This window comes from Octodon degus, unplaced genomic scaffold, assembly GCF_000260255.1.
Source record: "Octodon degus isolate 3935 unplaced genomic scaffold, OctDeg1.0 scaffold00063, whole genome shotgun sequence".
NCBI classification, from domain to species: Eukaryota; Metazoa; Chordata; class Mammalia; order Rodentia; family Octodontidae; genus Octodon; species Octodon degus.
The window spans coordinates 6,766,633-6,783,739 of record NW_004524639.1 but is presented as its reverse complement, the minus strand read 5'-3'; the positions used below and the strand labels follow the sequence as shown (position 1 = coordinate 6,783,739).

General features: G+C 38.4%; 1 protein-coding gene across 5 annotated transcripts in view; it reads right to left on the bottom strand.

The window, feature by feature from the left end:
• Positions 1-4,348: 4,348 nt before the first annotated feature.
• The window catches only part of Enox2 (ecto-NOX disulfide-thiol exchanger 2), a 499,315-nt gene continuing 486,556 nt past the window's right edge, over positions 4,349-17,107 (bottom strand). For all 5 annotated transcript variants that reach the window (XM_023718864.1, XM_023718863.1, XM_023718865.1 and 2 more), the window contains 4 exons: positions 15,325-15,432; positions 12,236-12,344; positions 6,978-7,063; positions 4,349-5,864 (listed from right to left, as the gene is read on the bottom strand). In XM_023718864.1, coding sequence (XP_023574632.1) covers positions 5,733-5,864; positions 6,978-7,063; positions 12,236-12,344; positions 15,325-15,432 — 435 coding nt within the window. In that variant the 3' untranslated portion in view covers positions 4,349-5,732. The remainder of the gene's footprint in view (positions 5,865-6,977; positions 7,064-12,235; positions 12,345-15,324; positions 15,433-17,107) is intronic.

Sequence of the window (17,107 nt, the reverse complement as noted above, 5' to 3'; positions counted from 1 at the left end):
AACACAAAAATATGTTGTACATAGCACTTTCTAGCTAACATCTAACATTGTCTCCATAAGGCTCTATAACCTGAAGGACTTATATCTGCATACAATCAATTTCTTTTCTTCTCTTGCCCTAATAATTAATTGCATCAATATCAAAAGTATGCTTTTGAGATATTCCTCCCAGATAGAAAATTTAGGCAAGCTGTGATCTTTAAAGCTCACTGTCAAACCAAGTAAGTAGGATGATTTTATGGACCTTGAGATGTGGGAGATGGAAGGTCCTTTTGGCTTCTGTTAATGGGATGCAGCCTGTGCTTTGAGGAGAGGACCAGAATTGGAAGGAACCTGAGATTATCTCTGAACGCAGCAGAAGTTTCACTACTCTCAGGGAGCACTGGCCAGAAAAGTCACCCAAATTTTTCTGAGCTATAAGGTCTCATTCTTTAAGTAACTGTGTGACCATATGGGGTTCCCAATACTATAAACCACTCTGGCATCTTTCATAGTTGGGATGATTATTATAGTGATAGCTATTTATTGAGCACCTTGTCAGGCACTTTATATTGAGCAAAGACTTACAAGCAATTCTTTGAATACAATATACTTAGATTTCCACCATCTCTTAAAGTCAAGGTCTTGCATTCTAGTCCAGGCGGATCTCAAACTTGCAGCAATCCTCCCACCTCAGCTTTCCGAGTGCTGGCACTACAGTCATGTGCCACCATGTGTGGCTATGTCTTCCCTTTATAGATGAATTTAAAAAGTCTCAGACCAGTTAAGCGACAGTATTAGAAAGTGACCTGAGGCACCACAATATAACAGGAAGAACACATGTTAACTTGTATTCAGCTTCTGGGCTTTGTCATATATTGCTATGCACGTAGGGCAAGTAATCCAACTCCCTTGAGCTTACTTTCTCTTTTTACCCATCTTTCAAGATCCCTAATATTTGTGTCCCTCCTACTGTATCTGGTACATGGTACATGGCAGTTGCTTAGCAGGGTCTCCCACAGAAACAGCTCTTGAGGGAAGAAGTCACGTGTTCACTCCATGTGAGGGCCAAGATTTGTACATAACAGGTACTTTATAATGGCACATAAATGAGCAATGTAGGGTTTACAATAGTACTTACCAATTAGGTTGATTTGATGGTTACACACAATATTGGGGTGGTAGGAAAGTGAAAAGTTTTAGCTTGCAGTTGTGAAGACCAGGATTTAAGTCTCATCTCTGCCTCTTCAAAATTTAACATTTATTTTAATGAGAGTATAATAATAATTGATGACATTAAAAGCAGTATACATTTAGAAGACCAAGATGAGAAGTATTCAAGCATGCTAAAAAAAGTAAAAAACAGACAAGAAAAAAAAGTAAGGTTTCTTCAAAGCAAATGGTAATATTCAATGATTTGTTCAAACTTGCATAACTGTATCTTAATCTGAGCTAAACAGATTTGACGATAAAAAGATAATAGAGAAACCACTGTTAATTATTCTTGTTTTGAAAATCTGTAACATGTACTGCTGTATGTTACCCTCTTTCTGTCTTTGTTTCAGCTATTTACTTTTGTTGTTACTCTTCAAAATAAAATAAAATTTAAAAATATTTAAGCAAGTTACTTTATACCTTGCAGTCTCAGCTGAAGCAGAGGTGAATATCATCTACTTTTCACATTGTACTAAAAGTGAATAAATATCTTCATCTATCATCAATCTATCCAATATCTATATCCAGGTTTGTGGGATTCCTTGATTAATGTTATCCTTTATTACTATGTCTTGTACCTAGATGTTACCCCAAAGCCTCACACATTCATTGGTGGGGCTTTTCAGAGAGGATATGATATTGGGACTAAAAGTGAGAGGCTGGGATTAAGACTGACCCACCCTGGGCATGGGTGGTACTACCCAAAGTATGGGTATCCTGGAGGGAAAATAAAGAAATGGAAAAAGAAGGCAGCCTGCTTCCTTCTGCTGATGCAGCTGCTTGGTGCTTGCTGCCTTCTGCCGACACTGCCACACTATGGGCTATTTCTCCTCTCCAATACCCCTCTGCCATGCCACCCTGCCTTGGAGTGAGCCAATTATAAAATCTACAAATTACAAAACTCTACAAGTTGAAACCTCTAGAAATTATGGCTGAAATAAATCTTTCCTCCTCTAACTTGGGGTGTTGGGTATTTTACCTCAACAATGAAAAACTAAGATAATTATTATTATGTTTTTATTATTTGCATGGAGCTAAGCATGCTATGCAAATACTCATTTACAAAAAATGTATTGCATACTTTCAGTATTACAGCCTGTGGGAATGTAACAGTAAACCGGGAAAATAAGGCTGACATAGAACTTACACGAGGGAGCAGGCAGGGTGAGGGGACTGACAGCAGTAGTTCAGGTCTGAGGAGCCAGAAATCATTCCTACCTCATCAACACTGCTCATCATTGGTGAACACTGACTATTTTTACATTGAGTTTTTATGGCTTAAAGGGTGAAGGACTTATACTCAATGTGTTAAAAGCTACAATTCTTTTACAAGGTAAGGGCAGGCCCTACTCCTTTTGCATCCTCCAGTGTCTGGGATAGGGTAAATGTCTGGAATCGCTTTGAACAGCTAACTTGCCTTTGTTTAAGTTCATTAACATGATGTACTCCATAATTCTGGGCGTGAAAGAAAAGCATATCCTTAAATGTGGATAAGATCAGGACCTTTGGCTGAATGTAATTATTACTGGAACTCTTTGTTGAGAACTCACTGTGGGTCACACATTGGCCAGGCAGTCTGCAGATCCTATCTTATTAAATCTTTCCTACCACTCTCTGAAGTAGATACAAATTCTTCTTAATTCTGTCTATAAGGAAATTGAATCTTTTGTTGTGACCATGTAACTTTTATTGTTTTTTGAGACATGGTCTCACTGTGCTGTTCAGGCTCATCTTGGATTCACTGTGTAGCCAAGGCTAGCCTCAAATTCATGGTGATCCTCCTGCCTCAGCCTTCTGATTGCTGGGATCATAGGCATGTGTCACCATGCCATTGTACCCCAAATTAAAAAAAAATAATCTACATAATTTGGACCACAATGTGTCTAATTTTCTTTAAAAAATAACTTAATTCATTTGCATGAAGATGTTTAACAGGCAGCTTGCCATATTAGAAAATCAGATGTAGAGATATCACAGGACTAGGGAGGGAGATGAAACAACCATTTGTAAAATAAAGAAACTTCTATTCATTATTTTCTGGCAAATATCTAACAGTTGTATCTCATAAAAATAACAAAACAGCAATATTTCAAAATTATGGAGGAACAACAGAGTCATAAATAGCACTGAGAAGTTTGAAAGAAAAATAGCTTCATTAATAAATCTCTATAGTGAATGTAAAAAATTGTGAGAAATGGCATATGCTACAATTTGCTTATGCAGTATAATGCAAACATACTCTGTTCTTATACAACATAACAACTCTTGACTAGTGTATTAGTCAGGGTTCTCAAGAGTAACAGAACCAAGAGAAAGGAAGGGAGGGAGGAGAGGAGGGAGGGAGAGAGAGAGAGATTAAAAAATTAGCTCTTGTAATTTGAGAGCTGTCAAGTTTGAGGGCTGACTAGCAGGCTGGCCATTTCTGGCAGGAGGACAGGAGTTAATCTTGCAGTTTTGAGTTTGAAGGTCTGGAGGCGAATTTATTTCTCAGGGAATCTCAGTCTCTCTCTTAAGGCCTTTAACTGATTAGATGAGGCCCACTCACATTTTGGTGGACAATCTGCTTTACTCAAAGTTCATTGGTTTATATGTTAGTCACATCTGAAAAATATCTTCACACTAACATCTATATTGTTGTGAGACCACAAAAATGGTCAAGCTGACACAGAAAATTAACCACCACAGCCAGTATATTCAATACCCTGGGAGACATCCCTAGATCAAAGTGGCAGGTTTAATAGAAACAGTTTGCAATATAAATATTGTAAAGGAGTGTGAGATATTTAGGTGGGACAGCTCTTAGCTTATATGGAGTAACTGGTAAGTGGAAAATTTGTCTTGATTTCTGAGGTATTATTAAAAGAAGGCATTGTCAGAGCCCAAGACTAGTGAATCAGCATCTTCTACTGTGTTGATGACAGAGATGCTTCAGAGAAGAAGTTACTGTAAAAATAACCCAGGCCTTCTCTGGGGCCCCAGCGGGATGCTTGTGGGGAAGCCAATTTTGGCAGGAATGGGCTACTAAGGAAAGCTGTTTCTAGTTGCCAAGTAGGGTTAGCATCTTCTTCCAACATCCTAGTAACGCAAAGGGAGAAACTGAGGTGATCTACTAAAGGATAATTTAGAAATAAGTCATTAAAAACAGAACACAAACTGAGGTATAAAAAACGAGTATTTATCTTTCAAAAATACAACTTTGAACACTACTGGCATGGCATTTACAAAGCAATTTTTTGAAATACTCTCCACTGGCTTTTCTTTAACTCAGTGCATCCTCTTACCTTTGAGGCAGCTCAAGGGAGGGCATGCTTGTGTTCCAAGCCCACTGCTACTACCACAAAAATAAATAAATAAAACACTATCTCTGCCTTAGGCATTAGCCCCACACCTCTTCCCTTTTCTACCAAGCAGAACTTCCTCAGTGGTCCACTTCCACGCCACCTTTACAACCTGCTGTTTGGGCATTGTAGAACTGGAGAGATCCCCAGAAATTGGCACTCCAGGTACAGAAGCCTCACACAATCTGCCCATTATTTACCCAATTGTTCACTACTATTAATATTCCTATCAACTCTTTACAAACATTCAGCATGAGGTAAACATAGTATTTACAGCAGTACACAGTTTGTAGTTTGACACACTGATAGCCGAAAACAGGGACCAATGGATTTCACAAGGCCAGAGAAGAAGAGAGTACTAAAATAACTTCCTTCTGCTAATGTGTGTGCACTTGTGCCTGCATGTGAATATGTTTTAACTCAGAAAACTAACCACCAGGCCCTCCTTTAAAAGCAGACTATTTACAAGAGATTTTGAATAGCACAAACACATGCTAATCATACTGAATACTTGCTTTCTGTGAAGACAATTAGATTTATTCTTTAAATTCATAAATAGACCTTTTTATCTATTGGAGAAAATAACTTTGGAACATTTGTCAAGTTTTGGTTCAGGGTAATTTTGCAAAAAGCCACAAACCATGCTTTGTTGTTTTAAAGGTCAACCTGGTAAGCACCACCTAGAAAACATTGATGTGTTATTCACTTACTGGTCTACTTGGCATTGGAAAGACAGTGGTAGTTACACTGAGTACTGAACGCTCCTCTTGTTCCTATTGCCAGCAGCAGCAACATTAATGTGAAAAGTTTGGAAACACAAATCACATACAAATCATTAAAACATTTCAGTTAACAGGATTTTTTTTAAAAAATACCAAGGTCTACAACAGTAGTACAGATACTGAAAACACTGCAAATACTTTTTAGTCTCAGGACTTTTTCAATACTACTAATAAGAAAAAGACAACCAATTGCCAGAAAGGGGAGGGGATTACAGCACTTGAAGATTGAGGCAATTTCTTCTTAGTACCTGTAGCTCAAGGTACTGGTCTAGGATCCTTATTTTAACTCAAAAGATATTCCAGGAATGAACTGACAAATTTAAAGCAACTTCCACATGAAAATCATTGAAAATACAAATCACTTCCTAAGCTTGTCCAACACATATATTTTCAGGATCCCAAGCTGGTAGGCAGAGATTCAGGTCAGTTTCAAGCCCTCAAAGCCACAGAATTTCCATCTCTTCTCCAGGCTGGCTCCAACTCCTGTCATCTCCTGCTTGAAGGTATGCTGGAGTCTACTCATGAGGCATTCCACATCACTGGTGCAGATCTGCAGGGCAGAGAGCATATCGTCCATTTTAAAGCAGTTTCATGCTCTCAACTGTGTCTCTTTCCCAGTGCTGCCCAGCTTAAAATGATGATTATGGTCTGTGTGTATGTGCGTGTTAGGCGTGTATGTATGACTTTACCTGATCCCTTCTTGTGCATTTATGTGTGTTGGTAGAGTGGCTTTCAGACAGTGGTGTTCCTCTGCTGTGACCACTTGTCACACTTCAGTGAGCTTGCTAATGGCAAAACCTGGTATCAGTTGCATGGAGACTTTTGGGTATATGGTTAGCTTAATGATGGCTGCTCAGTGTTGCAGATGCTATGTGAGGCCCACTGAAGCTGCCAAGTCTTTCGGGAAGAGAAAGAGGCAGAATTCTCTACCCATGCATTCACTTTCCAAGCAACAGGAATGTGTAGTGCTCTGTGTTCCTTCTTTTATGTATCATTTCTCTTTCCTCATTTCAGACACAGACATACAGACACATTCCCACCCCTCTACCTTAACACAAAAACAAATGTGTGGATTCTTTTAGGCTTATTGTAGGCAGTCATCTTTGCATTAGTAGCCACCTTCCTAAGCCTGGTGAGCCTGGTGCACCAGGGCTTAGCTGAAACCCTCAGCTTTTTGTTTTAACACTTTTCATCCTTGCCTCAGTTGTTCCATAGTAGACAATACACTGGAGATGGTGGGAGGCATATTTGCAATAATCCTTGCAATTTTGAAAATCAGTATTTGCTCATGGATAAGGGGCTCAGGACAAAAGTTGGCTGGACAGGAAAGCCAGTGAACTTGTAGTAGCTATGTAAATCAAGAGAACTGAGAAAAATTCTTCTCTGATGTACCTTGAAAGCATGGTGGCCAATGCATTCAACCTTGCCCTAGACTTTCCTGATTTTAGCGCTGAAAGTTATAAGTGCAAGGAAATTCCTCAGTCCTACACCTGCCTGGACAGTTAGTCATTTTTCTTGCAAGCGGAAGCTGACTGAAGCACAGTGAGACAGCAAGTGAGAGAAACTTCCTAAGATCAACTAGTAATAGCCTATTTATGCCTGAGAAAAATAAGATCACAAAGAGATCTACATCCCTTGGATTTCCCCCTTCAGCCTCATATACCTTATTATCAAGACGGTGCAAGTAGGAACAGATGTATTCAATGCTTGCTCCAAATGGGTGAACATGAAGGAATGTGGAGATAATACCTGCAGAGATAATCCCAGAGGTTACACATGAGCTTCGCATTCCTTGTGATGTGTCAAGTGACAACTCATATGTGTAACACATAAATGTACTGGGTACTACTTTAAATTTATATATATTCATTTAACCTTTACAATAACTTTATGGGCCAGGTGTTCTTCAATTCATAGGTGAGGATACTGAGACATAGAAAGGTGAAGCAACCATATCAAGGTCACACAGCTGTTAAAGCAGCAGAGCTAGTATTTGAACTCAGAACTTTGTTTTGAATCACTACACATGCTGCCTATTATTATACTGCATCACAGGCCAAAGAGCTGGCATTTAAGCAGGCACTACTATAACTTGTGATGGTTAAGGAAATTTTTAGTTCTAGAATTTTACAATGACTTTATTTATTTATTTTTGTATTTTTAGGGAAGGGTCTACATATAGGGTGTTCAGGGTCTCCTACTAGATCAGACTTGCAGTGATTCTCCTGTTTACAGCCTCCCAAGTGCCGGGATTACAGGGGTGCACCACCACGCCCTGTCTCTATCGCCTTCTCAGCATGCTCCCGGGGGCGGGACCGGCATGGCAGGCCTGGGGATTGTACCACCTAGCTCCTGTGCCTGTTTGCAGGCTCTTTAAACTGCTGAGCTATTTGGCTGGCCCTTACAATGACTTTATTTTTTTAAATTTTTTTTCATAATTTTATTGATAAACAAATAGCAATGAGACAGTTTCAAATCAAATTGGTAGGACAGTTTCAATAATTAACACATTGCATACATTCTTCCTAGTGGTTAATTGCTGTACAAGATGTGGACATGATATTCTATTTACAAACACCATTAGAACAAATCCCTCTATTCATTAAGAGAATGTAACTATATATCTATCCTAACCACTTTGAATACAGAGATGCAAAATGGACATTCATCTGTATCTCCTTTTTTTTCTTAAGTTCCGTTATTTGAATATTATAGGTATGTAAACTCAGCAAAATATTCTAAAAGAGTCCAGTAGCCCATACAATGACTTTAGATTATGCTATGCTTTTGCAGTTCTTTCCACACCTACGAGGATGTCTTTTTTTTTTTTGTGGAACCAGGGATTGAACTCAGGCCCTTGTGCTTACTAGGGAAGCGCTTATTCCAGTGAGCCATCTCCCCGGCAAGGATGTCTTTAAACTAGACTTTACTCTCTTAGGTGTAAATGATGTCTTGCTTTTGGGGCAAACATACACTTCAGGTACTTTAGCTGATTAACCTAGAGCTCTCCTAAAATAATATGCCAATTATGTTTGGGCTTTATTTTGTGAGTAGCTCTGTAAAGAAAATCTAAACATGTCATTCACGACTGACTCAAGTGGTCACTACCATGTTGTGCGTACAGTCCTGAATCTCTTCACATAATAGAATTCTTAAGGCAGTTTGCAGCCTCCAGGGATGCACTTGACTTTTACTCACCCTAACTCTGGGGTGATGACTGGCAGCTGCTCTAACTGCCTTGATCATTCTGGCCATTAGTTTAATTGTTCTAATCTTTCTCTGACAACAAGTGGAGAAATTGCTCAAAAGTACTGTATACTATTTATTTTGAATTTATTTCATTTTATAGGATCTTTGGACATTGAACAGACCCAGAAGTGTGTTTACTGAAAACTGCTAAAAAAAAAGTGATATCTGATTTGGTGTATTTATTTTTTATGTATTTGGTACAGGGTCTCAAGCTGCATAGTGATCCTCCTGTTTTCAGCCTCCCCAGTGCTGGGATTACAGGCGTGTGCCACTATGCCTGGATTCAATAGCTGGCTCAGCATGCCTGGGGGCGGGGCCAGTGTGGCATATGAAGCCAGAGATCGAACCCGGGTCTCTGCACTTGCCTAAGCAGGCACTTAGTTCACTGAGCTATCTTGCTGGCCCCTCATCTAGTTTATAAATTATAACTTTTCTGTCCCTTTCCAAGACTGACAAGGAATAGCACAAGTTTAAATTGTAGCTTGAAGTGTAGTCAGTTGAGAAAAAAAATCTTTGAAGTATTTATTAGATGGTAAAGAGATTGGTTAGGGGACTTTAGCAGGAACTGATGAAGGAGCTCAAAATTTGCTCAAAATGGATGCTGCTGCTTCTAACATGATATTATTCTTAATGACTAGGTAAATTGAATTTCTCAACATGAATTCTATAGTTGAGAAATTTAACTTCTGAAAAAACAGTACACATTCAAAGAAATTCTAGATGTCATGGCCAGGAAAGACTGTCAAATGCCAAGAAACAACTACATAGTTTAAAAACACTGAGCGGATTTTGTGAGTTAACATTCAAAAAACAAATTTAAAAAAAACAGATTTCTCTTTCTCTCTGTTAGCCCAAGACTACACTCTTTAAAACACAAAGTAAGAAACACTTATTTTTAAGAACCAGTTTCCCCCTCAGGCTATCCATTACAGAGGCTTCCTACACCCAGCACTTCTCTGACATGTCTCTATTGCTATGTCAATTTGTTAAAAATTGAGTTGGAAAACCTTGAAAGTTGTCACTTTTCCTGAGGCCTCAGTGGCAGATCCCCCTGATCATCTTTATTAACATATCAAAGTGTTAAATCTGAGTAAGGTACCCATTACCAGAGGAGGAAGGTATATCTTGAAAATATGAAGAAGGCAGTCAGTGTGGAAGACTTTGGAGACTAGGGCATGGCTACTGTGTGGCTCAACTTCCTACAAGTCAGCTGGGATGAACTAGCTCCCCTAAATGACTGAATAGTTTAGAACCTCAATCAGCCACTGTTCTCCAAATGGAATATAAAGCTAACAAGCATTTGTGAAAAGCACTGTAAGTGTTAGAAGGGGCCTCTCTGGTGCTAAGCAGTTTGGGTTAATTATCTTATGTAATATTAACAACCACTCTTTGAGGTTGGTGGCATTATTATACAGAGAGTGGAAATGAATGGTGGGATCAATGTGGAAAGATACATTTGCTTGATTCTTGGACCATTTGTGCTACCTTAACTTATTGAATGAATTTCATACAATGTTAAAAATATGTCATACTAGTATTTGTTTTATTGGGTCCCAGCATTGTCCAACACACTACATGTAGCCTCCTGAGTCATCTGCCAATGTGAAGTACTAAATGAATAAATACATATTTGATAACTGTCCAGGTTCCTGGCACAAAGCTCTTAAAATTCTGGAATTACTGGTGCAACAGAATATCTTTTGTATGTTTATGAATAGCTGGGACACTCTCAATGCTTCAGGTTGGTGTCTGGCTACTAGTAAGAGGAAGGACTGATTAGAGGGTTGGAATTTTCAGTACTTCCCTCTAACCACACCTATACAATAAAGTCTTGCTAAGCACCTCTAACTGATGGAGTTCAGAATTTTCCATTTGGTGAGCACATCAAGATGCGGGAATGGTGGCATGAACAGAATGGATACAAAGTGGTACTTTGGTTCATGAACTTAATTCTTTCCACAATTCTGGTCACAAACTGAAATGGAAGTGAACCAAATCAACTTTCCCTATAGGGTCAACACTGACTCATCCACTGAATTTGATTTGGTCCTTGTACAAACTGGATTGCTACCAGAACTCATGAAAAGAATTGAGTTTGTAAACAGTAAGGCTGTAGAATCCCTCCTACTACTATGCTCTATGTACCTCTTCCTTTTGGTTGTTCTAAGTTGTGTCCTTTAAAATAAACTAGTAATAGTAAGTAGGTACTTTTCTGAGCTCTGTGAGTTGTTCTAGCAAACTATTGAACTTGTGGGGTAGCAGTTGTGAGAACTTCTGACTTAAGCCAACTCAATTGGTAGTGTGAGGAAGTTGGAGCTATAGTTTGCATCTGGAGTGTCCTTCATAGGCCTATGTGAAAGGGATTGGTGTCTATCCTACAGTACTGTTGGATAAAAGCTTTAAGTGGTGGGGCCTAGTGGGAGGTCTTCCAAACACCAGGGGCACATCCATGAAGAGGGTACTGGGACCCTAGCTCTGCCCCACCCCTTTTGCATCCTGGCTATGACGTGAAGTGTTTTGCCATACACTGCTGCCAGAATATGCTGTCTTGTCACAGGTCCAAAAGTAATAAGGTCAATCAATCATGGATTGGAATGTCTAAAACTGTGAACCAACACAACTTTTTTCTCTTAATATGCTGATTATTACAGGTGCTTGTGCTAGTAAAGAAAAGCTGACTAATAAACACATTTGGGAAGCTTATATGTGAGACTGGTATCTAAAATAAGGATGGACTTATGAGACTTAGCGCCTACACTTATAGAACATGAAGGTTGGCTAGTGGGAATCGGAATCTAATTGAGTTGAATGATAGGACACCCAGGTGAAGTTAGAGAAACAAGAGTAATCAGAAAAGGTACTATATAATTGGCATCAGGAGGTAAAAAGTTACCCTCTTATTTGACATCAGAAGAGTCACAAGTAAAAACGGCTCATCCAGTAGCCTGGAAAAATTGAGAGGCAGATACTTGCTCCAGAGTCTCACCTGGAGAAAAAGCTCTTGTTCAACACTGTCTGCGCTAGTCCCATGTGGATGAGTGGGCTCAGCCATCCTAGCATGGAGACTTAAAACCAAACTACAACGTCCATCTGCAGCTGACCTCCTCTTACCATACTTGTATGTGTGCTGGCCCCGAACCCGGGGTATGCTGAGATGGCAATTGAGACTGGGTGTGGTGGCGTGCACCTGTAATCCCAGCCCTTGGGAGGTTGTAAACAGGTGGATTACTACGAGTCTGACCTAGTACTGAGACCCTAAACACCCTGTAGACCCTTCCCTAAAATTAAAAAAAAAAGTTTATTTAATGTGGGAGTTTAGGGCGGGGGAGATAGCTCAGTAGAGTAAGTGCTTGCTTGGCAAGTGTAGGGTCCTGAGTTCAATCCCTAGAACTGAAAAAATAAAACAAACAAACAAACAAACAAAAAACAAATTAAAAAAACATGCTTATATGGACACACTTGATGTGGCAGGGGTTTTCAGGAGCTGCAAGGAGGCTGGGAGTTGGTCTTACGGTTTTTGTGGAAATCAAAACACAATACCCTATCTTCAGGACTCTGTTTTTATACTGTTCTGTTTCATAAACACTTGGCATGTGCTTATTAATTATAGGTAAACTCCTTCCCTCCTCTCTTATATCTTATGATTGTGTGTGTGTGTATTAGCTTTCTTACCCACTAGCAGTGCTTCACGTTCTGATTTGATAGGACTGCCATTCATAGTCTTCTCAAGAGGGAAGTCACTTTCCTGGTTTGATGCACACAGTCTAGAAGCACAGTTTTCCTGTGGGAATAACATGCTTTCTGGTCAGTTCACTGTATTTGGTTTCTATTAACTACACAACAAGGACAGTTAAAAATATAGGAACATAAAAACAGTACTGTCCAGTTTGGATAACTGAATAAGGGAAAAATAGTATGATTTACAAAAGCACCACAGATAATCCAAAGCATCTTTATATGATTTCAAAACAGAAAATTTAAACATTTATCTTCACTAGCTTTTTTTTTACCTTGCTTTCATCATTCTTGATGAAAGTCTGGGGAATGAGACTCAACATTTACTGTGTACTAACTTGAGGCCAGGTACCATTAATATGTGTTACCTCTCTCCTACAAATGAGGGAAATAAATTTATCATGTAAATTAGGTAAACAGACAAAGATCACATTGCTAGTATTTCACCCCAGGTCATTCACTGTTAAGAGAATCACATTTTTTTCTTCAAATTTTAGGTTTATTCTCAGCTAATGGTGAGTCTCATCACTGAATGAAGAATCTATAATGTAGTCAGTCCATTCACAGGTCCTCAACTATTGGCTTTTCAACTAAAAATCAGAGCCTCTGTCTATTGACTAGTGATTGTTTTCCATTTTTCTGTTAAGCACATCGTGTTTCAATATTCTTGACTTTACAGCATGAAATGACCATGACCAAAATGTCATTAGTTAATGGACTTCTTTGCTACTGACATTTTTGTTTCACTTGGTATTTGGTTTGTTTAATGAGATACTCAGGTAAAATCCAAGCCCAGAAATGACACTAAAAAACACTTCCAGACCATCCATGGATCTTTCATTCCATCCTGGATGTTGAGAACGTATTTCTGAATTATATAGGTTCAGAAAGATCCTTCAGAGGGAATGAAAGAAGTCACTGCTTCAGTCTTTTGTAAAAGAAAATGCTGGGCAACTGCTTCTTGAGGGAGCAGATTATGGTGGTCTCAGACTCAGATGCTCTGTCACTTTTTCCTTTCCACAAGCCCTCAGAAGGAATAGGATTCCTTCTATTTTCTTTAAAGGTGTCTTCAAAGCTTCCCAAATGTGTTTCTAAATGAAATGAATGGTCTATGCCACAAGCCATACTGTTTTGTGGGTTTCCAGACTTCCTGGCTATAGAAAGGTGGACGCTTTGATGGCCTACTCAATCTTTAGCCTTTAACATCGAACCCAGTCAGTAGCAATTATGCCAAGATTGATTTAAACTACAAGCTTCCTTCTAAGCCTGAAACTTTACATCTGCTTCTAGCTCCCTTAAAATATGAAGTGATACAGTAAGCCATTTCTTAATTGTGAGTGTTTAACAGATTGGTGTTTATTTAAGTTGTCATGATTTCCTAAGAAGTTTGAGCTATTTTGAATAGAACTGTGGCCTTACTGAAATTTGATTTTTTACTTTATTATAGTTGATGTTTAAAACATTAGAAGGTCTATTGAAAGGATGTTTATTACCTCAAATTTGACTACTAGACCCAAAGAGCAATTTTTTCTGCAGTAAGATACACATAAGTCCTGTTATATTGCAAAGCACTGACAATAATTCACACTGTGGCTGTCAAGGAACCAAACAAAAGCAACAAAAATGGATCCCTCTTCCCTGAAACTTATTGCTTTCCTTTCAATCTGAAATTATTTTTTACCATCTAATGTGATGGTACTATCTTTGCTTTCTAACCTAATTGTGTCAGGTTGAAATATTTGGTCACAAATCAGCTTCCTGGAGAATATCAGTTTATAATGAACTGTCATGAATTCTTCTAAAAGAAGCTTTGCTTAAAATAACAAGGAAAAACATATTCTGACTCACAGTGTTTTGATTATCAGTTGGAGCTTTCTCCTTGTTCTGTTTAGCTGCCACTTCATGGTATATTCAGCTTCACAATGGGAAACATTTATCTTCAAGTACAACAGGGCAAGTATCTTCTATGCCATTTGAGCTCTGGTTTCTTTAAATGAAATTCTTTACAGAGCAGAAAGCTACTTACATAAAAATGACCTTAAGTCAATTCGTGATGTCAGTCCTGATGAGTGATTCTGAGCATAATGTCATTAGCGTAATGCCACATCTATCTACAGTCTTGTGGCTACATTTTATGTGTAAAGTGAAACTGAGTTATGTAGTAGCTTTGGGACGATTTAGAAGCTGTGATAGTATAAGGAAAGTCCTGATAAGTAGCACAGCTTTGGTACTTTTCAATTAAAAGCTTGATAAATGAATTTCTCTGGGATTGTGCTCGTTTCTTTAATAGCACCCACAAAACTTGAAAGTGAGTTAGTTTTATGATGTGGAAGAATTAAAAGCATATTGCAAATGGCCTTCAGAAGAAAACACTTTCAATCATTTGTTTCAACTACACCAAGGTTGCCAGTTCCTAATGACACTCTGGGGGACATCTCTGTGCTGGTAAACACATCCTGGGCCTTTGTGGACTACATCTTCCTCAGCTGAGCACAGAAGATAAAGAACAGGAGCTCCTAAGCAACTGTGTAATTGTTGATTTCAGACTCCTGGTCCAAGCTCCTAATTTTTCTCTCCTTTAAAAGATTAAAATTAGACAGTTATGGCCAAAGACCCTTCTTTTTTTAGAGAATAACTTGAGCTGAGTATTCAAGGATACAGGAAATAGAGGAGGCAGTTTACATTCCTTCAGTAGCCTGGGCACCTGACCCATGGTTGTAATGCACCACTCCATCCAGATGTTAACAGACCTCACTGATGGTCCTCATTATAGCACATTCTCACTTGATAAAGACCTAGATTGCCTTCTCTGTTGCTATCATCTAGCTTTAGAATATCACTCAGGCTCCGTGCACCCCGGGATGGGGCCAGGGGGATGGGTAGGCGGTACTGGGGATCAAACCCTCATTCTGTGCTTGCCTAAGCAGGAAAGATTTCAGTATTAATTCCTACTGCAGAAACTCCCAAGCATTTTTACTGTCACTGAAAAAGGGAAATGGAAAAAAGCTCATTTAGGACTTGTGTACCTTCTCTTTAAGACTTTCCAACATTTTTTCCACCTGTAACTTGTCATCTTTGATTTTCTCAAGTTCAGCTTCTTTCCTTTTGTATTCCTCTTGGACTTTGAGGAGATGCTACAAGAAAGACCAAGGACAATCACATCGTTAAGAGCTACACTTCACTTAAAAAGCCTTGGCTGAGGTTAGCTATCGGACAAGCCTGCCTAACCTTACCCTAGCACAGAGGATCCTTTTGTCATGTAGAATTTGGAAAAATCATTGCTTTTCACTTTATTTCATCTGGTGCTTTAGAGGGGTAACAATAAGGTGCAGTTAATGCTGTGTGGGCAATATTTTGATTGCTGTATAGATGTGAGTTTAATGTGAAGCATTCTTGCAAAATGCCTGTTTATGAAGTCAACTTCATTTTTTATAAGGAAAGTAGCAAAGAACCCACATTTCACCTATGTTAGTTTTTATATCAGTAGGAAAACAGCTGGGCTTTTCATTATTACTAATTACAGCAAATATTATTTGAGGACCTAATATATGCTAAGCATCCTGAGTAAGCTAATTTAAGCCTAGAATAACCTTTTATTATTATATTTGAGTTTTAGAGAGGTGAAGTAGTTTCCCTAAGGCCATTCCAATAGAAGTGGCACAGCTATATTTAAAACTAGGCTAGGTCAAGCCCAGAGTTCATGTTCTTAAACACATCGTGTACTATACATTCTTTAAAATAAGATGGGACAAATTCTATCATTGATTACAAGGCTATTTTCCAATAAAATGTAATTCAAATGAATGAAATTAATTTTTAGGCAACAGACACCTAGTTCTCTGAGGGCTTTGAAGTGATAAAATGAAAAATGTTCATTATATTCAAATTGCATTTAAGTGGTGGAAATATCTTTATGTTTACTGATTTCAAAATCAAAGAAAGGAGAAAACAAGATAAAAATGTTTCTGAAGTCTTACTTTTCACAGGTTTTCAAAACACTATTGAAAGGTCTGAAAAACAGAGTATAATGTGTACTTTTAAAGTTTTTGGGTATAATTTATGTGTTCTAATTAAACTCCATGATGACAATAAAGGGAAAGTAAGCATTACTTCACACATTTTGCTAATAGGAAAGGTGAAATATTAATGTAATGTTATCTGTCATAGGAAGACAGTAGTGGCAGAAGTAATAACATGGGGCTGGCTAGTGGCAGAAGAGATTCCCTGCTCATCATTTATAATCTCCAACCGGCAATTATCTTTGCTTAGATAATTCCAGGGCATAAAGTGAAAAATTATTGCACAATTTAAATTCTACAGAAAATGGCCGGTAGTCTGGCATGACAAGAGAGGAACTACTCCTTCACCTTAATGAAAGCAGATGCTGGTATCTTTTACACTGTGGGTTCCCTGTGGTGATGGCTACACCAAACTTATAGTTATGAAGCACTTACTACCTGACGTAGTTGGATGCATTTGTATCACTTTATTTTTTTATATTTGAAATTAATTGCAGGGAAGTTCATTCAGATAAATAATTGTGAAAAAAATTGGCATCATACACCCAAAGCACTGAGACTTGCAAACCCATAATATCCCCATTCCCACCCAAATCAAGGATAGTATTCTTGGCATTCCTCTAAAAGTCTGTATTACTTGTCTTTCTATCAACTAAATACTTACTCATCAGCACTCTTTCATATTTAAATAATTGATGTTTTTCCTAAAGACACTGAGACCCTATCTGGATCCCAAAGTACCTTCTGAAGCACAAAGAAAAGAGAAAATTGTGTCCAATGTAATTTTATT